The following is a 20,770-nucleotide window of genomic DNA, read 5'->3' as shown; positions in this document are numbered from 1 at the left end:
GCCATATATCATATCTTTATTTTGGACATATCTTTATTTTGGAACCGATCATACAACCTACACTTCAGGTGTAGTGATTCAAGTATAATTTGCAAGATTTTATCTCAATGTATACACATAATATGACCAAAATGTATCTTCAACGTTATGCAACATGAGTCATAACTGAATACAAATCAAATCATAAATGTGTAACATATCTTGATAATATATAGATAAAAGTTGGCAATTAACTTTTCAAACTACCATTAGGGACAAACTAATTATAATTTTATAATTTTGCCAACTTACTTCAATTCTTCTCCCCCTAAGTTGGAAAATATCTCAAATATTGGGGCAATTGTCACTAGTAGAAAAAATGAATAAGGCATCGCAACTTTCGCACCGGTTTTTAAAAAACCAGTGTTAAAAGAAATAGGCGGGATTGAGGGAAAGAGTTTTCGCATCGGTTCTTTCTCCTCTCATGCTCCCCACCCTTATTATTATTATTATTATTATTATTATTATTATTATTATTATTACTATTATTACTACTATTACTATTACTATTACTATTACTATTACTATTACTATTACTATTACTATTACTATTACTATTACTATTACTATTACTATTACTATTACTATTACTATTACTATTACTATTACTATTACTATTACTATTACTATTACCTTACCCTAACCACCTTCGCCGCTCCAACCACCAGCCCAGATGACCCCAGAGCACCAGCACCACCGCAATTCGTCGCGCATCTCTACCACCTTACCCCAGCACCACCGCAATTCGCCGCGCATCTCCACCAGCACCACCTTACCCCAGCATTGACGCGCATCTCCACCACCTTAGCCCAGCACCACCGCAATTCGTCGCGCATCTCCACCAGCACCACCTTACCCCAGCATCGTCGCGCATCTCCACCACCTTACCCTAGCACCACCGCAATTCTCCATCACCTTACCCCAGCACCACCGCAATTTCGCGTCGCGCAATTCTCCAGATCTGAGTTTCGTGGTTGGTTTCGTGGGTTTGGTGATGGGTTTCGTGGGTTTGGGTGGTGGTTTCGGGGGGTTGCGTATGTGGGGTTGGGTGTTGGTGGTTCGTTGGGTGGCGTATGTGGAGTTGGGGATTGGTGTTGCGTGGGTGATTGTTGTTTATTGGTGTTTCAAGGGGAAAGGGAGGGGCGACGACAAGGGGTTGGGAGGGGCGGCGCCGGCACAAAGAGGGGGGGTCTTGACGTCAGCGAGTGTGGGGGTGGGGACAGGGAGCAAGCGGGGTGGCTCGGCTAGGTTGGTGGTTTTTTTTTAAGTTATTTTTATTAATTGTGTGTTTTATTTTAATTAAGTTTAATTATCCCTTCTCTCTGCTCTTACTTTTCATTAATCTTGCTTAAAAAGTTTTTCCTAGGAGTCCGCAACACTGTCCTTTGTTGCAGATAACCTCGCGCGGAGGTAGTATTATTATTTATTTCCTATCACATTCATTATATTATGGAGTACTTGTAGGGTTTCGTAGTGACCCACACTACGCGGAATGAAACCCGCCAAGACCCGCCCCCATAATAAATGCAATTAACAAGCAAAACATAATTAAAAGCATAAGAAAGGATAAAAGATTATACCTTTGATGCGTGCTTTGCTCAACTATGAGCTCTTACTTGAACCCCGAAAATACGAGGTCTCCGACGGGATCGTACCCTCGAACTCGACCCGAGCGTCCTAAGCCTCGAAAGTTAGTCGAGGCCCGGACAAAACAAACTAGAGTTTTACGAATTTCAAGGTTCACTCAATTATAGAGTTGCCTTTACTTTTCCATTCAAGTGTGTTCTTTCCCAAATACCCAACTTTGGTATTTATATGGAAATAAACCCTTGATCTTCATTTCCCAACCAATGTGGGAGAATGAATAATTTTGATAATTAATTTAATTCCAAAATAAATTAATAATCAAATCAATCACAATGCAACAAGTGTCAAGGGGAGAGAGAGAGTTAGGTGAGGACCATGAACCTTGGGGGGGACATTGCCTTGCTCCCCAAGGCATGCTCTAAGCCTTTGGTCCCCACTCCCTCAAACCGCCACCAAGCATGCTGGGCTGGCAGCCAGCTAGCACGCCAGCTGGTGCTGCCAGCTAGCCCAGCCAGCAGCCTCGCATCCCCAGCCAGGCTATGCGTGCTGGCGCTGAGCGATGCTTGTGCTGCTGCTGCCGCTGGTGCCCAGCCATCGCACACGCATACGCAAGCCAATGCCCTCGCACTCCCATTCGCACACACACGCACAAGCCCAGGCACCCTTCGCTGCTGCTGCTTGCTAGCCAGCATGCACTGGCACTCGGACACGCACACGCACATGCACAGGGCGATGCCTGGCATGGTGCTGCTGTGCGAGGCTGCTGCTGCGATGGTGCGAGGCACTCACGCACACGTACACACGCAAGTGCCTAGCACTGCGATGGCTGTGCTTGGTGCGTGTGGCCTACGATGGCTTGCGATGGCCCTAGGCACATGCACACGCACACACGCATTGGCCTAGCCATGCGATAGTGTTGTGCATGGTGCGTGTGGCCTGCGATGGTGCTGCCATGCCATGCGAAGGCTGCGATGGGCTGCCTTGTGCGCCTAGCACTCATGCCTTGCCTAGCACACCATGGTGCGCCTAGCACACACATGGTGCGCCTAGGTTTGCGATGAGCTAGCCTAGCCTAGCAGTCCACATGGCTAGGCCAGTGCGATACTACGGCTACGCTCATACTTATTGCTTGTGATTTTGCGACGCTCGGTCTCGACGCCCTAGGCTCGATATCCAATGTATGTATTCGTAAAACTCCGTCGACTCATTAAATCCTTCGGATTAATTCGTCGTCTTGGATCAGTCGTTCGATTGGGTTCGACCCGAAGGGTTCAGTTAAGATTAAGCTGTAATATTAATTATACCTTAATATTACTGATCGGAAGTGGCCTCTACCTAGGCATTCCGATCACTTGACCTTACTAAAGAATTAGCTGTGTAATAATTCTAAACCCTCTATCAAAATAATACACTTGTTGGAAGGACACTATTCCTTTCAATACTTTACAATAAATTATTAACTCCACTATCTTCCTTTTACAATTTTTTAATACTTTAACTACCCCACTTACCTCTTATTTTAGTAAATTAAATTGCCTAAAACTATATGCCGATTAAATTGTAACACTTACAAAAACACAAACAGAGAGAGTAATTTTTTTTAAAAAATATCAAAACGTGTATAACGCTAACTTCTAATTTATTTTAATACTCCATCCGTTTCGTATTAATCGCAATGTTTTTCTTTTACATCCGTTTCATATTAATTGCAACAGTTTTATATTTGGAAAGAACCCACCATTATTTTATAATTTCTCTCTCCCACTAACCCCACTTTCACAAATATTTTACTATTTCTCTTTCCTACCTACCCCACATAAAATACAAAGATATTTAGTTTCTCCGTAATACTAACCTATGCCTCTACTCTGTTTTACTTGCAACATTAAGATTTTGACATTATACATGCTCTCTCGATCTTATGACGATATATTGTGCTTTACAATGAAAGAAAAAACATAGTTATGTGGGAATTTGTTACATTTGTCTAAATTTGTACTCCCTCTATTTGGTATTAATTGCAACATTTTCTTTTACGTTCATTTCACAATAAGTACAATACTTCCTTTTTTAGTAAAAACCAATACTTTTTTATTATTCTCTCTCCAAAACCCCCCCTTACACTACTATTTTCATTATTTCTTTCTCCTGCTAACAATTAAATATATCTCTACTAACTATACTTTATATTACTTTGTACTTTTGTAGTAAATAACATTTTCCCTTTAGTCCCCACGGCCCACACTATAAATTTTATCATTATAAAATGGAGGGAGTACTTTTTTTCTAATCTACTTGTTATAATTTTGAGAGTGATTGAGATATGCGTAATGGAAATCAACTTAATTAATAATGTAACAAAGAGTCAAAGTGATTAAAAACAAAAAGGAAGGATGTGGAAGTAATTATACCATTTAATTCCAAATCATTGATTCTCTTTATTTTGTACTTTAGTGTTGAATTTCAGACGAATCTAACAACGCCTCACATGAGTATATTTTTCGTAATGTATAAAACACAGAAGGTAGTCAAAGGAATGTGTGGACATAGTATGGAATATGAAATCTCAAAAATTTGCTTAAAAAAATATTCTCAAACGTTGTAATTAGAAAAGAACGGAGGATATATATATATACAATCAAAAACAAAAAAAAAGGCAACGCATTGAGTTTTCAGTCTATTCTATACATATATCTATAAAAAGACACTTCCTTCGTTCTTTTTACATACTTTACCTATTTTGACTTTTGCACTATTCACACACTTACCATTGATATTATATAGTATTATGTACTTTATACTTAACGAAAAATATAATTATGTGAGATCTTGTTTGAATCGTCTCAATAAATTTAATCACATTTATTTTTGTAAAATTTTTTACTTATTAAGAATATAAAATATAGATGACTAAATTTATGTATTGACAAACGTAACAAATGAAACATGTTAAATAAAAAAAACGGAAAAAGTAATATTTTTTTTTTTTTGAAAAAGAGAAAGTAATACTTAACTACAAGTTAAAGAGAATTCTTCAGTGTTTTCAAAAAAATAAAATAAATAAAATAAAAAATTACTTCGACACATACAAAACAAAACCAAAAAAAAAAAAAAAAAAAAAAAACACAAAAGGTATAAAGTCAAAAGATGTTACTGTACGTCTGTACATCTACCCTTTTCACTAGACTTGGTAAATGGGTCGTTTGGGTCGGGTCGGGTTATTTCGGGTCAGTTAATATTCGGATCGGGTCATTTTGGGTTTCGGGTATGGGTCGGGTCAGGTATTGGGTCGAGTTCGGGTCGGATCATTTTCAGGTCAAGTATGTTCGGGTCATATTCGGGTCGGGTCAAAATCAAGTCGCGTCATGTTCGGGTTGTTCCATTTAATTTGTCGATTTAGCTCAAATCAATAATTTTATATTTTAATATTGTTATAATAAGAACTATCAATTCGATTTATGAGCGTGGCTACAGTTGAAAATGAACAATTTAAATTATTTTTGGCACTAGACATTTTTAATTCAATTATAAGGTAATTTTACTTCGGAACATTTCGAGTATTGGGTTTGTTCGGGTCAATTTCGGATATCGGGTTTGTTCGGTTCAAAAAATTCGGCTCAATTTTGGGCCGGGTCAACTTCGGGCCGGGTCAATTAGGGTGTCGGGTCAGGATCAGGTCAATTCTATTTTCGGGTCGGATATGGATCAGGTCGGGTCAATTTCGGGTTTCGCGTCATTTTCAAATCGTTGTATTTGGGTTAATTTCGGGTCATGAATCGGGTCATTCGGATCGGATCTGGTGAGTTCTACTTTTCACCCAAACCATGTATTCTCTTTTTAGAAGGGTATAGATACATTTCCTATTTTACACCAAACACTGTCAAAGCAACAAAGGGAGAAGGAGATCGAAGATTGCGAGAAACTCAAGGATGATGATTTCTTCAAAAGCTTCAGCTTTATTCTTTAATGGCGGTTTGTCTCTTTCCCCTTCTTTTCTTTCCCATTTTCGACTTTTCTCTTCTTCCCAAGATCGTCAATTGTTTCTAAGTTCAGTTACAGAACAATCCAAATTAGGGTTTTCCGATCTTAAATCCCCCCTTTTTCTATATAATCAAATGATCAATTTGCGCCCTCTTCCTTCTGTTATCTATTTCAACCAGTTATTTACTGCTATTGTCAAATTGAAACGACTTCAACCTCATTCCACCATTATCTCCCTCTTCCGGCAGCCTGAATTGTATTGTATTAAACCCAAGTTTTAAGCCTGGCATTGTTATATACAGCACTATCATCGATAGTCTTTGCAAGGACAGGTTGTTACAAGAGGCCCTAGACCTGTTCTCCTCCATGAAATCTGAGGGCATTAAACCCAATGTTGTCACTTATACTTCCTTGGTTCGAGGCCTCTACAATTCCGGCTGTGGGGATGAGGCTCAGCATGTGTTGACTGAGATGTTAGAGAGTAACATAGCACCAGATGTTAAGACCTACAGCATGCTGGTTGACATGTTTTGTAAAGATGGTTGTGTTGATCAAGCTCAGTCCATTCTACACCACATGACTAAGAGAGGTGTGCCTCCAAACATCCTTACTTATAGTGCATTACTTGATGGGTACTGTTTGCGTGGTCAGATGGAAGATGTAGAGAACCTACTTGATCTCATGACAAAAAATGGTTGTGAGCCTAACCTGGTAAGTTTCAATACTATGATTAATGGATACTGTAAGGCTAAAAACATTGACAAGGCCCTAAACATTTTCCAAGAGATGTTTCGGAAAGGAATAACCCCTGATCTTGTTACCTATAACACTCTTATCGATGGACTCTGCAAAGCCAATAGACTCCCAATGGCACATAAGTTGTTCAAAGAAATGCGGGCTCATGGAATTGCTCCAGATGTTGTGACCTATGCCTCCTTGCTTGACAGCCTTTGCAAAAGTGATCGGCTTGACGTGGCAGTGAAATTACTAGAAGAAATGGAGGATAATGGTGTTAAGCCAAATATTGTCATCTACCGTATCCTAATAGATAACTTGTGTGAGGCTGGACAACTTGAAGATGCAGCAAAGTTCTTTTCAGATCTTGTAACAAAAGGTCTGCAACCTGATGTTAAAACATACAATATATTGATCAAAGGCTTCTGCAAGAAAGGGCTCATGAGTGAAGCTATTCAACTTCTTGCTAAAATGGAAGAAAAGAGCTGTGCTCCAGATAGTATAACCTATAATACTGTTATTAAAGGATTTATTCAACACAATGACTTTCCAAATGCCTTATACTATCGAGATATCTTGCTTAAAAAGGGATTTGAAGTTGATGCTCACACATTCTCATTGTTCACCAGCCATTTGTTTCGTGATAATGAGTTGCTCCGAAAGTTCATCAATTGAAATGAATATCCTGCTCACACAGACTTTTGTTGCTCTAATTTCTTTGTATAATTTTATGATGAATATCCTGCTTACTGTTGAATTGTAAGGGTTGCTAAATACATGAGACTTTTTTATTTTGTAAGATTTGTTGGTTTCCTTGTAGCCAAATTCTTACTAGAATCCCTTATATCAACATAAAATAGATTAAGTACATTTTGTTTTTTGGCAAAGTAATTTAAGCTATGTTACATGGACTCGGGTACTCATGTCCGACATGAGTGTATGTCCAAGTATCCGACTCGACTATTTTGTGAAAAAAATCCATAGTTTTGAATCAAAAGTGAAGTGTCCAAGTGTCATACCCATGTCCGAGTGTCGAGTTTCGGACATGGGTACTTGAGGTAAATGGAGAGTCCATGTAAATAGAATTTAAGTACATTGATAAATGATATGGCACCCTTTTCTGACTTTTTCCTCTCCATGTATGTTATACAAAGTACAGTATATAGAATATAATAACATTGTGCTGGGTTTTAAATTATTTTGGTACATTTTCGAAAGGGAGAAAGGAGCCAAAACTGGTTTGTTGTTATTATTGAGTTGGTTTTCCAATTGTTGCAGCTGTTGCTTCTATTGGTTGGTGTGTATGGCCTTATTGGCACCTGACTGACATGTCTGACCAAAACTGGTAGAGGCGGAGGCTAAAAGGCTTATATCCATGACTAAACCACAGGGATCCTGGCCATGAGCAAAGCTCAATTCTAGCTCTTCTGCCTTTTTGCCTGTAAGTCTGCAACACTCTCATCACTAAGGTAAGAATGATTTACAAGACAGCATTAACAACGTGGAGCCTGTCTATCTTTATTGTAAGTTTGCCTTGAAACAAGTTTGTGCTGACATGCATATCGCAAATATGTAGTAGCATCACTAGCATACACTTGTCAGCTTTCTTTTCCCTTTCATTTTAGGGCTGAGGAGACGGCCAAGTTTAAGGAGATGCAGGACCAAGAAATTGAGAAAACGAGAAATATGTAGCCGAGAGAGAGCAATTGGCACAGATCCACAATGGGAAGAAGCTAGATTGAAATGAAGAAGAGGCTCTTGGAGGTGGTGGAGGCGGAGATGGAGTCTGATGCTGCCTTGATCAACTGTACTTCCAACTGCCGTAGTGCCATCCGAAATGCTTCAAGTCCACTCAAAAGTACCTGGAGCAATTAATTTCTCCTCCTGGTCTAAAAATCTTTTATCAGTTGACTGTTTTGTTCTTTAAATTATTGGTCTTGTTGACGTGTGTTTAGTTGTGTTTGTGAATAGATTTGAGCGATGTGATTAAAAACCGTAGAACTGATGATGATGTGCAGACAAGGGTGATAGTAACAACGGCTATGAAGGACTTAAGGAGCTATCGAGTTATCATACTGGTAGAACAGAATGAAAATATTGCAGTTAACGAGAGTCGTGAAGGATACTAGTTTTCCTCCTTACTCTGATTGGAAAAGAAGACCATTTAACTGCAGAAACATCCTGTGATTTCAGTGTCATGTACTCATGTACAATGAAACTAGGAAGAGATGGAATAAATTTTGATTTGTGCACAGCTTAGGAAAAAAAGAAATATTGTACAGGACTAATTTATCACTATATGCTAATGTTTATGCTGTGTTTTACGAGTAGGCTTTTAGCTAGGTGCTACCTGGCTGCTACTCTTCATTGTTAACTGATTTTTTCGTAAGAAAAATGAAGTGCTTGACAACTATGTGGTGGTGGTTACGGTGTTAACCAAAATATATGTCATTATTTTTCGTTGTTTTAGGTTGATACCAAGAATTCCAACTCAAAATTCGGAGTACTTCGTACTTTAACCAGTTCAACTTGTGAGTTTTTTAATTAATAATGTTTTTTTTTTTAAGGAAATGACCTTAATTATTTATTAATTTTTTTTCCATGACAACATATTTTTTCATATATTGGTATAAAGTATAGTAAAAAGAAATATAATTATAGTGCAAAAGTCAAATTGTTGCGATTTTATGAAGTGAAAGAAGTAGTTTTTTTATTTTCCTTGGGATGGAACATAGAAGCCACGAATCATGATGAACAAGAACATTGTTTGTTTATTCAACCCTAACAATAATTGGGTCCATAACATTAAACTGGTTAAAGTTTTCACGTGTTGAATATTAGTGATCCGTTTAAAATAAATACATAATATTTGCTCTCCCCCTCTCTCTCCACCACTACAACCATCACACCGTATATAGCCATCGATGTACTCCGTACCTAGGTTTCCATACCACCTAACAAAAACAAAGGCATGTGGTACTATTAACAAGTCAAACTAGTTAAATTAGAGATCCTTTTGAGAAGGATCACCCCAAATTAATCAATACTCCAATTAGGAGTCTTAGGACTTTTTTTTTTTTGAAGGAAAGGAGTCTTAGGACCTTTTGTAAAAGAAGACTAAGACCCTATTCTTTTAAGCTGCAGAGCAAAGCAGGATCAGAGCATATTTCAGCATTATTATTATTTATTATTATTATTATCATTATTATTATTATTATTATTATTATATTATTATCGCATTATTATTATTATTATTATTATTTAATATTAACTATTAATATTTTATTATTTTTTTTTAAAAGATTATTATTTTATTATTAATTTAATATTAATTATTATTATTATTAAATATTAATTTTTATTATTATTAATTTAATATTAATTATTATTATTATTAAACATTAATAATTATTATAAGATATCAATTATTATTATTATTATTAATTATTATTTTTAATTCAGCAGAGCAGAGTAGAACAACTCAAAAGAAGATGGCTTGAATATAATTAGGAGACTTGCGACTAATTGGCAACTTTTAAAAAAAATAAAGTTTGTGTTTGAAAATAACCCAACGAATCAAATCTAATTCACCTCTTCAAAAACCTTCCTTTCCTCTTTCTGGGTTTCTTCCTTCTTCTTTCAACAAACAATTTCAAGGTTTGATTTTTATGGATTTTTACAGCTTCAGATGTTCTTCAGCTTCTTCCATTGCTTCCCTGCCATCCGATCCTTCCATCTTCAACGCTTCTGATTTCAACAATTCTCTCTCTTCCAGATTTACCCCTTGGTTTCGTTACCTCCGGTTTAGTTCTCCGAAATAGTATTATCCGGTGATTATTTGACGCCCTTTTAGCCTTTTAGGTAATTATTCATCCACAATTTTTTATTTTGTTAATTTTTATTAGAAATTTTCAATTTATTCTTGGGGTTTTTGTTTATGAGTTTTTAAAATTTGTTTAATTGGAAATTGGTGATGGGGTGTTTAATTATGAGATTAATCATTGTTTGATTGGTCAAATTTGAGCTAATTTCTTATCTTTTAATCTTGTATCAGTTTAATTATTGTTTATTTAATCAAAGTTATAGAAAAGTTGTTGATTCATCTTCATCTTTTAAGCTTGATTATATGTGTGAATGTGTGATTAGTTTATTTGTAGCAATTTTTTGTCTTTAGTGCTGTATATGTCTATAGTTAATTAAATTATCAAAATTGACCAAATTAAACAGCTTTTTAACTTTTAGTTATCTTAGTTGTTTAGCGGTTTCACGTTACTAAATTGATTGATATAGCGGTTGCAGTGTCCGTGTTTCGTTTGTTTAATACCGGGTATGGATTTATGAATCAAATTTGTAACAATGGGTGTATGTCAACTGAAGTTGTAAATAGACAATTGGGAATGGTTAGGATTTCCTGCCAGAAATAATGATCATATGCCATGATTTTAGTAGTGCATCTATCGAATTCGTATATCTGTCTATACAACATAATGTGAGGTTTTTAAGTCTGCTTTTGTGTGTTGTGTGTCGGATATCAGGTTTTTATTGTTGTAGAAAGCCGAGACTTATCAGAGGCGCGTATTTATTTCAAGGGTATATTTCAGTTTGTGTAGGGATCGACCCTTGCTACTTGGTTTGAGAGTTTGAGTCATATGATTGCGAGCAAGGGTGATTCAAAGATGTCTTGGAGACGTGGGAAGACTTCTGGTTGGGCTGCTTTTGACCAGCAGCAAAGGCAGAAAGACAACCCTGATGTTCGGCCTAGTAATGAGGCCTTTCCTTCACTATCCAGTACAGTTAAGCCTGAAAAAACATTTTCAAGAAACAGGCAACGCCAAGTGAAATCATTCTCATCAGTTATACTGCCTTCACTAGATTTTGCAGCTCCTTTAAAAGAAGATTTGAATTGCAAGTCTTCTGGAATTAATAGTTCTGAAGGTCCTCAGGTCAGTCAGATTTCTCTGAACAACAAAAACGATTTGGTCTCTAGACAGCTTAAAGAGCTATTTGACTGGGCTGATGATAGTTTGATTGAGGATATAATGGCTTCTGCAGGTGGTGACTTTGACAAAGCATCATCCTTTTTGAAAGCCATGGTTTATGACCAGAGTTCACCAGAACATGAGAATGTTCAAATGAACATTTCTAGCTTTAGTATTATGGAACCAGTGACCAATGGAAAATTGATACCTGCAAAAAGAGATGCTTCCTTGAAAGATATGTCCGAATCTCCCAAGACGTGGTCTGTACTGAAGCCATGTGTTGGTAACAACATCGAAAATGTGACGAATGATATTACTCTTTCTGCTGAAAAGCTGTTTGATGATTGTATGGAATTCAACGCAATGCTGGGTGAGTTGACATCTGTGCCTGTTGAGCCTGAGTGGGAAGAGGATGATGTGTACTTAAGCAGCCGTAAAGATGCAATAAAGATGATGAGGTTTGGGTTTCTAATACCTGCTATTCATGTTAATAATGCTCAGTTAATTTTGTCTGCGAAGTATGTGTATCTGCATTCTGATTTGAATCTAGTTAACAGGAGAAGTAGCTTCAAAATTGAATCTAGTCACATGTGGTGTACTAATAAGAAAAAACATCGCTTCAAAATTGAAGTAGCTTTGAACATGTCCTTTTCTAAAGCAGGTTTTTCTGATTATTTGGATCTCATAGACTTCAGTTTTTTTAAAAATCATCTCACATGGTTAACATTAGAATGGCTGGGAAATGTTGTTTTAATTTCTGTCTAGGAGTAATATCTGCTGTTGATGGTGTAGTTGTATAATTATGTGAGTCATAGCATGCATTGCTTGAGTGGTCAATTACGCCAATCCATACATCTTTTTTCTGACCTGTCCAACCGAGAGTCCAATCAAGTAAATCAAGATTGCTCTGTACTAGACTACTAGAGCTTTATCTTTTACTTCCCAATTTGAGTAGTATAAGTTGAGGCTTGTTTTTTAGGTTTGGTTTACACCATTTCATTTGCAAATCTAATCACCTGTCATTCTTGCTGGTCCTTGCATCATGGACTGCCTGCTTATGAATATCAATTAGGGAAATCTATATGTAATTATGCAATCGTATACTTATATGTACATCATTTTTCTCTCAACAGGGCTGCTGCACGTCATTCCAAGGCAGCAACTAACTCATTTTTAAGAGGTGATCACATCTCTGCCCAACAGTTCTCTCTAAAAGCGCGGGAGGAATGGGGAGCTGCACAAAGTCTAAATGCAAAGGCTGCCTGTGATATTTTGAGCATACGAAATGAGAAAAATGGAATCTGGAGGCTGGACTTGCATGGTCTTCATGCGTCAGAAGCAGTCCAAGCAGTGAAGGAACGCCTGCATATGATTGAAACCCAAATGCTGTCTGAGGGTTCAAGGTCCTCAGAGCTTCCAAACAGATTCAGGACCAAAACAGAAGAATGGTGTGGGTCATATCCTGATGGCTGCAATAATCTGGAAAATTCAGACAAGCGAGCATTAAATAGGCTGAAGCCAACATGGTTGGAAATCATTACAGGTATAGCTGCCAATTGCCTCTTGAAATAGCATGGATCCCACTGCTTGCATTTCATATTAATTTTGCTTTTACCTTATAATAATAGTTGGCCTCTTCATTGGCAGGCATAGGAAATCATAGCCGGGGAGGAGCTGCACTTCCAACCGCCGTGAGGACCTTCCTTGCTGACAACAGGTGAGTCTGCATGTCTCGTTGCATATCAACCAATGCTAATTTTTGTATTTTGTAATAAAATGGCAACTCGACATTGCAGGTATCGATTTGATGAAGCAAGGCCAGGGGCAATTATGGTCCGACCTAAGTTCCGTCTCAGTTAAAGGATCCTCTATCTTACAACAGCCTCCTAAATTATCGCAGTGTTCCGATAAGCACCTTCATTCATGTCAGCTGCTTGGATACTGTGACGTGGCATACTTGTATCTTAAAGTTTTTATACCTGAAATTTTTGTTTTGTTGGTAAGTTAGTTAGGCTTATTTATTTGTGTTTCCACACATGCTGTAAAAGCTGTAATTATATACTCCATTCTTTTGATAATTGTAGTTTCCAGTTCATTCTTCAATTCAGATTTCTGCCTTTTCTGGAAGCCTCGTGTATTCACCTGTAGTAGTCAATTTGTATATTCTGTTGTCTGTTCTTTGATCAAGTCTAGCAACTAGCTAGTGATCATAAATGAGCATGCATATAGCTTTTCAACATGTAGGTAACAGGGGCCGGGCTTAAGGGTGACGAAGTTTAGTTTATAAGTACTGCCTCCGCCTGAATATAAACTCACTTTCTTTTCTAGGAGGTTTTAGAAAAAACATTCCGTGTTTTGAAAATAATATTTATATTTTCGTCACATCAACACTTTTTCTTCTCAATACCAGTCATTTTTTATAACTTTTAAGCTTATAGAAAGTTATAGTTTTGGGCCAGAAAGGGATGCAACAGAAACAATATTTGTGACGCAAAGGAAAAATGTGGTTCGCTGCTCGCATGCATGACCAACCGGTGAAGGTGAATACTGACCCATACCGCCTTTTCAAATTTCAACAAGGGAGATTCTGAGGTAAGGAGTGACCTAGGTATTGTATATTGTACCAGGCACAAAAGAGGCGAGTGAAGAAATAGAACCGATTAAGAGAAGGGATGAACGTACATGAAACCATCCAATCAAGGTACAAATAAACAATTGAGGGCGATAAGGTAGACTGAATCATGTTGCATAATAAAGATTTAAGTACAGTACAAACCCGTTATTGTTAACTTCTCACAGTAGGATTGCTTAGAGAAGGTCGGGTCAATGAATTGATTGTGTTAACAGAAATTTGACCGTACAGTCTTTGATCTTGAAACAAATGGCACTCTGTTTTCTTTACCAGAACAAAGGCAGATGACATCAGGAAGACGAGAACACAGAACTAACAAAAGAGACTAGAACGGAGAATCATAGATGATGATTCGAACTGCGAAAGCCACACATACCTTAACATTAAAACATAACACGAATGTAATCTACATATATAACAAGGCACTGATATTAAGATACCAGTAATTAACTAATTATTTAGGAAAATTCTGTCTTGAAATTTACAGACAATATATATATTTAAATATCAAAAAAAAAAAAATGAAAATTTTCAGGTACAGATTCTGTGAATATGAATGAACCTCTCAGGCTCTCATCATCCCTACCCCTCAGAAAATTGAAAACAAAACTTCATTATTAACATTCCAGTATTATGTAAAAAATCTCCCAAGCCATAAGCATGATCATAGGAGCCTATTTTCTGATGAAATTTTTTTAACACTCCTAAGTTGAAGTAATAGAAATTATGATGAATATTCACGTCATAGGAGTGTGAGACACCAATCAACCGTCATCCTTGCTTGAAAACGCAGTCCTCCTAAATTCCAGGCGGACACTTGATATGTCTCTTAATTCCAAACCAACTTCAAATGTCGCGACACTTCACATGCTTCGACAAATAGGGGGGGAAATGGGAAAAAAGAATAGCTGAATAAATGAGAAGCCAGAATATCCACCGGACATTGAGATCTCCATGGATAATTTTACTTGTGCTGCCTCATATGGGGGTAGAGTCCAAGTATATGCTCAGACATGAAGTCATGTCGCGTTAAAATTCCAACGATTGGAGGTCTCTGCATTAAGAAAAGGAGTCAGCAGAGTTCAATAATTTATGTAATGTAGGTTGACAATACAAGTTCAATAAGTTGAGACAATACTAATAGCTGACTCAAGCAGCTTGTACGAACTGCCAACAATGCGAGCTAATCACACAAGCCAAGTGGACCAACCAATTTTTCCAAGCGATGAAGTTCAAAATAGAAGTTGAGAGAAGGAGGGGGGGGGGGGGGGAAGGTGTTCGGCACTCATTAAGAAAAACACTTACCCCTTGACTCTTTGGTACGACGCACATATGTCTCAGTCCAAGTTGCCTGAAGAGAATCATAGCTTTGGCCAACGACATAGTCTCAAGCACAGTATATGGAGAAGCATTAGTTATTGGATGAAGATCAATATACATATCCATCTCTTCCTCTGTTAAAGATATATCCTCCAACTTGAGCCCTTTACCGGTCCCAGGCTTAGCAAAGTCAGAGGGAGAGAACTTATTTAAGATATCTCTACCCGAAAGCCTCCTCTCTTTGGAGAAATACTTTGCCTTCAGCAAAACAAGCAGATGTGACCTCAGAACCAATCCACACAACTCGGGTGACTCTGAGAAAGGTGGTTCACCAATAACAGGAAAACCATTATGCCCTGTACTTTGCAAAGCATGCACAATAGTTTCCACCTTCTCCAGACCTGAAAAAGTGACTAATGGACCAGAAACAGCGTCGCAGGCCACCAAGTGCTTCATATAAGGCTCTGCATGAGCTTCCAAATATGGCAACCCTTTTAGTTTCACTATTTGGTCATATACACCACGGTTGAAGCAATCAGCCACTGATTTAGATATGAGGAGAACTATCATCACAAGGGGAAGAAGTAATAGATTATTGGTAAGCTCAAGCAGTATCACACATAAAGAGACTGTCATTCTCATTGTACCCCCGAGAAATGAGGCAGCTCCCAGTAGAGAGAATAGACCCGTATCAAGCACTGACACAGAGTGAAAGACTCTACCTACAATACGACCATAAACACTTCCGGCTAAAATTACAGGTATGAATAGTCCTGCGGGTACTGCAATCCCATAAGTGATGATCCCAAGGAAATAAATTGTAACAAAGAATATGTAGAGTGAAGACATCTGAAATTCTCTTATGATTGTGTTGCTGAAAAGATTGCGTATAGCATCATCGCTTGTGGTGAGGAAGAGGGAAGCAAGATCATTGTAGGAGCCAGGTGGACATTGAAAGCTTTTGTAATGCCCGATTTCACCAATAGTTGGGCACTCGTGCGTTGTATCTGTAGGACATGGAGTGCAACTTACGAGCCATGGAAGGCCGAAGGCACAGCATGTTGTCAGGACAGATATAATTATAACAAGCAAAACTCTGAAGGACGGACCTTTTCTGCAAGGCATTAGACACAGGGGTTAAGGTTTCTAATCAGGAAAAGAGGGGGAGGGGGGGTGGAAAGAAACTTTCTATCGTATAAAAACTTCATAATAGATTACAGACAGATGCATTGTCAACGATAGTGCATGTAATATTCGTGCCTTCAAAATCTCAATAGACTAAAATGATCATATGAGTTTTGCCATCTTTATTACTCGAGCTTCATGTTTAAGTAATCATTAGAAGTTAAGAGCCCCATGAATTTCGAAAGGAAATTTTTGGATTTCCAGTTTCTATATTACAAAATGAATAAAGGCCTACTAATACATTAAAACATTACACTATTTTAAAAAACCACATACCACAATGGTTAATTCCTAAAATAAAGCCTGTTCATAGACAGAAAATTAGAATTACTTACTCATTAATGACGCTGTAAGTGCGGAGGACCTTGTCAACAAGATAATTATAAAAGCTGCCCAGAACACCTCCGATAAGTCCAAGAACTATCACAGCCAGGATATCATAACTACCATAACTTGAGACCTCTTTACTGACATCATACATGATTAGCCCACCCTGACCAAACAGACCACATTTCCCATTCCAACAATATTGGATTAAGCTTCTCAAAACTATGGCAACTACAGCTGTGGTAAAAAATGTCCTCCAAAGAAGAGCACTCCGCCACCTGAAATATGTTGAAATGAATGGGTAAATAGAATATATATAAAACAGCCAATTTTGTGAAATTCTGGAATAATAGACCAAAAGACCATTGATACATTCTTGAAGACATACTTCATCACATTTAATTCCATATTTATTTACTTTAAGTCTTTCTATATACATTGTTCTATACTAAGCTATCTTGCATGAAACCTTATATGATGCATCAAATTCCAGATTCAAATTGTACAAAAATTGCTTTGCTGGTAACCAAGAGTAAGCATACCAGGAGGCTGCTTCTTCAAGGGCAAAAAGTACACCACCAACAGGAGCACGAAAAGCAGCAGCCACTCCAGCTGCAGCACCACAGGTGATCAAATCTCGCCGGTCTCTATCATTCTTGAAATATCTGAGCCAATTCCAGGTCAAACCATACTTGCGAGAGCCACCCTGACCAAGTAGATTGGCGATGCAAGCCCCAGTATGAACCATAGGGCCTTCCTTACCAACAACAAACCCAGCAGAAACACCAAGAACAGAACCAAAGATCTGACCATGAAACATTATGTGAATCAACAGTTATAACTACTAGTATTCTCTTCTCTAGTAAAGGCATAAGAACTGAAAACTAGAAATTTATTTGCTTTATACAGATGGGAAAAAACATTACAAGTTCAGGAATGTAGCAATTAGTTCATAAATAATCACATGAAAGAAACCTCCTGAGTCCTGACTGTTCGTGTATACACTTAAAAATTCTTCTAGCAATGATGCATAAATCATAATCCAGTTTAATAAAATATAGAGCATATGCTTAATTATCCTTAGTTAGCCTCATTAAAGAGACTGAATAATAACCACTCAACTCATGAATTGCCTTACGGAAAAAATAATTTAACCGTTCTTTCTTGGAGCAAGGAATGTTGGCATAATAAGCAATTCATGATCACTATTCATCAGACTTCATTTTTTTCAGGGGTAAGGGGTGGGCTTCACCTTGATTTCCTATCACAGGAATATCAAGGGGGTATTACCCACGTGGGAGGGGGGATATGAGCCTTGAACCCAGGTCACAGCCACAGGAACTGAAGCCTAGCTCCTCTAAGCTATGGGCTTCTTGCTCTATTCATCAGACTTCACATCATGACAAGAATGAGATATCTTCAGTCACTCCCCTCCCACACACACACCAAAAAAAAATTTTTAAAAAAAAAAAAAAAAAAAAAAAAAACCTCAGGATATTGAGGGAGTCATTTACCTTTACAAAGAGTGTGCTAGGAGCCAAGATTGAGGGAGCATCAACACCGTTAAGATAAGCTTTGACCTCAGGGATACCAGATCCCGCAGCAGCAGGAGCCAAAAAGGCACAAAGTGATCCGGCAGCAGCAGCAAACGTTATATTCAATCCAGCAAATGCAAGAAAAGCCTTGAAGTAACTGTACTAGAACCATAATGCATAAAACAATAAACAATTTATAAGAACCACAGGAAAATTTTCAATCTCTAGTAGATGTAGCATTCTTAATAATGGTAACAATTTTAGCACAAGAAAGATGAGGTATTAAACAAACTGGAACATTGTTATTCAATATTAGACTACATACATATTTAGCACATGTATTAATGAAACTTACCTTCCCTGAAGCATGAGTTTGTTAGTGAGCAACAATTTGAAACCAGATATATTTTCAACTGCAATGTTGTTGAAGAAGCCAATAAGTCCAGTAGTAAGACCAATGAGGAGAGCCAATCCCCACTTTAGGAACACATACTGAAATATTTGAACCTTTTTTCTTCCTCTCCAATCTTGCTTAAACAATTCATTTTCAATCATCCTGAAATGCCAGATAACAATGGAAAATAAGGAAACTATATAGCAGCAACCGAAAGCAAGTACTAATCTGAACGCTGGACTGTATAAGAAACCAACAGTCTGGTGAATTACCATCCATGTCCAAGTAGCATAGGATAAAAGAATTAACAGTCCGTTAAATGTCATCCATAAACCTCAAAAACTCTGCTCATCAATTCACCATGAATGACTAGCCATGTAACACCAAGAAATAGAGAGGGGAGAAGCAATAAAACAAGCAATACATTTCACTAGCCACTGAAAGATTTGATTTGTTAGGTATTGAAAAGGTTGTCTGAGTACTATGTATCTTAAATGTATATACCTTAGTAACTATAGTATGTAAAAAAAATCTACTTACTCATAGTCAAGACTCTCAATGGGACAGGCATTGGCACCGATAACAGCAATCTGCGAGGTAGTATTTGTCCTTTTTCTCAGAAGTGGCATCCTCATCGACATGTTCCTCTCCGACAAGGTTGACCATTTCTCTTCTTCCCTGCCATCCGATTCACCAAGGTTTTCCACATCATTCTCTTCATCATTGTGGTTCACATCATTACTATGTGGCTCCATGCCCAAGTAGCTATAGTATGTATAGGATCACTTTCCTACCACAACCCTGTTCCTATATTTGAGAGTCCTCCTGAGAACATACATCAGAATACAAGGCTCAACCAACGAACAGGAAAACACAATTACCAATGCAAAACAAATGTAACTTGTTCATCATGCAACACATTCATGGTCAAACACAGCCAGAAACCAATGCATAATCAGCTCAGGTAATTCAAATTGAAAGTAATCATAAATTCTAAATGAATTAAACATACCATAAAACTGATTAGATTATAGTTTTGATCATGATGGCAACTTTATAATAAACAAAAGCCGATTACATAATATTGAGACATGGGCTCCAAATCCAAGGCTACAAAATTACTTCAAAATTAATCAATTTTTATTTATATTACTTTAAATAACATACAGAATGCTCCAAAAAGTTCTAGCAGGTAAAGGTAATCATATGCAACTTGCTTAAAGTACATGAGCTTTTTATCATCAACAACCATATTAATTTAAGAATACACTAAATCAAATCATACCAACATCTACAAAATCTTAGATGACGATCACAAGTCAACTTCTACTTGCTTTATATTTTTTTTCAAGTAAACTATTAACATAAATCCAAACATTCTAATAATACATGAAATTACCCATAAACAAGAATATAAATACAAATTAGCAAATTAATTAAGATTTGAGTTTTGGAGGGAGAATGAAGATAGAAACTTTATCAGAAAACCCCAGAAATGATTTTCTGAATTAACCAAAAACCCATAAATAGAAAAGGCAAAAAGATTGAATTTTGAAGGGAGGGGAGGGGGAAAACTGAAAATTTAAACATACCTCTGATCAATCAGCAGAATTCAGAACACCCAGAAAAGTTGGAGTGATATTGAAGCAACCCCCAATGAAAAACAAATCCAATCCAGCAATTATGACAGTAAAAGAAGAAATTTTAGGAAATTCAAAAGTAAAATTCACAACTAAATCATTGATGATTTAGGAAAAAAAATTCCAGGTAACGCAAAATAGAGATGTGGTATTTAATCAAGAAATAGAAGACAAGCTGTCCTTTAGAGATTGGAGAGAGAAAATTTCGGGAACAGTAATCTTGTTTGTTTGTGCAGAGCTAATGAAGAATGCGGGGTACTCCGTATAAAAATTGGAGAGAACATGTAATTCAAGGTTTAGAACATGATGCTTGTGAAATTGTTGGATTATGGGGAGGCTTAGCATGCTTTTATTTCTTTTTTTTTTTGGTATGAATTGGAGAATATAGGATGAGTTGATTTTTTTTTTTTTTTTTG

At 37.2% G+C, this 20,770-nt stretch overlaps 3 protein-coding genes across 5 annotated transcripts; 2 read left to right on the top strand and 1 right to left on the bottom strand.

Annotated features, from left to right (window-relative positions):
• Positions 1 to 5,741: 5,741 nt before the first annotated feature.
• Positions 5,742 to 7,017, top strand: LOC110735863 (putative pentatricopeptide repeat-containing protein At1g12700, mitochondrial). The gene is made up of 2 exons (XM_021916042.1): positions 5,742 to 5,863; positions 5,910 to 7,017. The coding sequence occupies exons 1-2, from the start codon at positions 5,742 to 5,744 to the stop codon at positions 7,015 to 7,017; spliced, it is 1,230 nt and encodes a 409-aa protein (XP_021771734.1).
• A 2,859-nt stretch (positions 7,018 to 9,876) lies between these two features.
• Positions 9,877 to 13,424, top strand: LOC110736679. Of its 2 annotated transcripts, none has more exons than XM_021916973.1 (5): positions 9,877 to 10,203; positions 10,944 to 11,779; positions 12,455 to 12,864; positions 12,969 to 13,038; positions 13,118 to 13,424. In XM_021916973.1, exons 2-5 carry the CDS (start codon positions 10,992 to 10,994, stop codon positions 13,179 to 13,181), a joined length of 1,332 nt encoding a protein of 443 aa, XP_021772665.1. In that variant the 5' UTR covers positions 9,877 to 10,203; positions 10,944 to 10,991; the 3' UTR covers positions 13,182 to 13,424. The 2 variants fall into 2 exon arrangements, with proteins under 2 accessions (XP_021772665.1, XP_021772664.1); XM_021916972.1 differs by having other exon boundaries at positions 10,878 to 11,779.
• A 944-nt stretch (positions 13,425 to 14,368) lies between these two features.
• LOC110736678 (chloride channel protein CLC-c-like) lies at positions 14,369 to 20,770 on the bottom strand. 2 transcript variants are annotated; one of them, XM_021916970.1, is made up of 8 exons: positions 20,307 to 20,770; positions 19,255 to 19,539; positions 18,676 to 18,876; positions 18,300 to 18,477; positions 17,328 to 17,590; positions 16,794 to 17,063; positions 15,259 to 16,387; positions 14,369 to 15,007 (listed from the first exon to the last, which is right to left on the bottom strand). In XM_021916970.1, exons 2-8 carry the CDS (start codon positions 19,467 to 19,469, stop codon positions 14,918 to 14,920), a joined length of 2,346 nt encoding a protein of 781 aa, XP_021772662.1. In that variant the 5' UTR covers positions 19,470 to 19,539; positions 20,307 to 20,770; the 3' UTR covers positions 14,369 to 14,917. The 2 variants fall into 2 exon arrangements, with proteins under 2 accessions (XP_021772662.1, XP_021772663.1); XM_021916971.1 differs by lacking the exon at positions 20,307 to 20,770 and adding an exon at positions 19,727 to 19,840.

Source organism: Chenopodium quinoa, unplaced genomic scaffold (genome assembly GCF_001683475.1).
Source record: "Chenopodium quinoa cultivar QQ74 unplaced genomic scaffold, ASM168347v1, whole genome shotgun sequence".
NCBI lineage: Eukaryota > Viridiplantae > Streptophyta > Magnoliopsida > Caryophyllales > Amaranthaceae > Chenopodium > Chenopodium quinoa.
Note: the sequence above shows the minus strand (reverse complement) of the source record. Positions and strands in the feature narration are given on the sequence as shown.

What these genes read in the sequence shown, in the direction of transcription:
- LOC110735863 (XM_021916042.1), top strand. Translation starts at nt 5,742, where the DNA reads ATGATCAATTTGCGCCCTCTTCCTTCTGTTATCTATTTCAACCAGTTA. An exon ending in CTCTTCCGGCAGCCTGAATT is followed by an intron (nt 5,864 to 5,909) that starts GTATTGTATTAA and finishes TGTTATATACAG; the next exon opens with CACTATCATCGATAGTCTTT.
- LOC110736679 (XM_021916973.1), top strand. Translation starts at nt 10,992, where the DNA reads ATGATTGCGAGCAAGGGTGATTCAAAGATGTCTTGGAGACGTGGGAAG. An exon ending in GATGCAATAAAGATGATGAG is followed by an intron (nt 11,780 to 12,454) that starts GTTTGGGTTTCT and finishes TTCTCTCAACAG; the next exon opens with GGCTGCTGCACGTCATTCCA. An exon ending in ATGGTTGGAAATCATTACAG is followed by an intron (nt 12,865 to 12,968) that starts GTATAGCTGCCA and finishes CTTCATTGGCAG; the next exon opens with GCATAGGAAATCATAGCCGG.
- LOC110736678 (XM_021916970.1), bottom strand. Translation starts at nt 19,469, where the DNA reads ATGGAGCCACATAGTAATGATGTGAACCACAATGATGAAGAGAATGAT. An exon ending in CTAGCACACTCTTTGTAAAG is followed by an intron (nt 17,591 to 18,299) that starts GTAAATGACTCC and finishes TTTCATGGTCAG; the next exon opens with ATCTTTGGTTCTGTTCTTGG. An exon ending in CTTGAAGAAGCAGCCTCCTG is followed by an intron (nt 17,064 to 17,327) that starts GTATGCTTACTC and finishes AACATATTTCAG; the next exon opens with GTGGCGGAGTGCTCTTCTTT.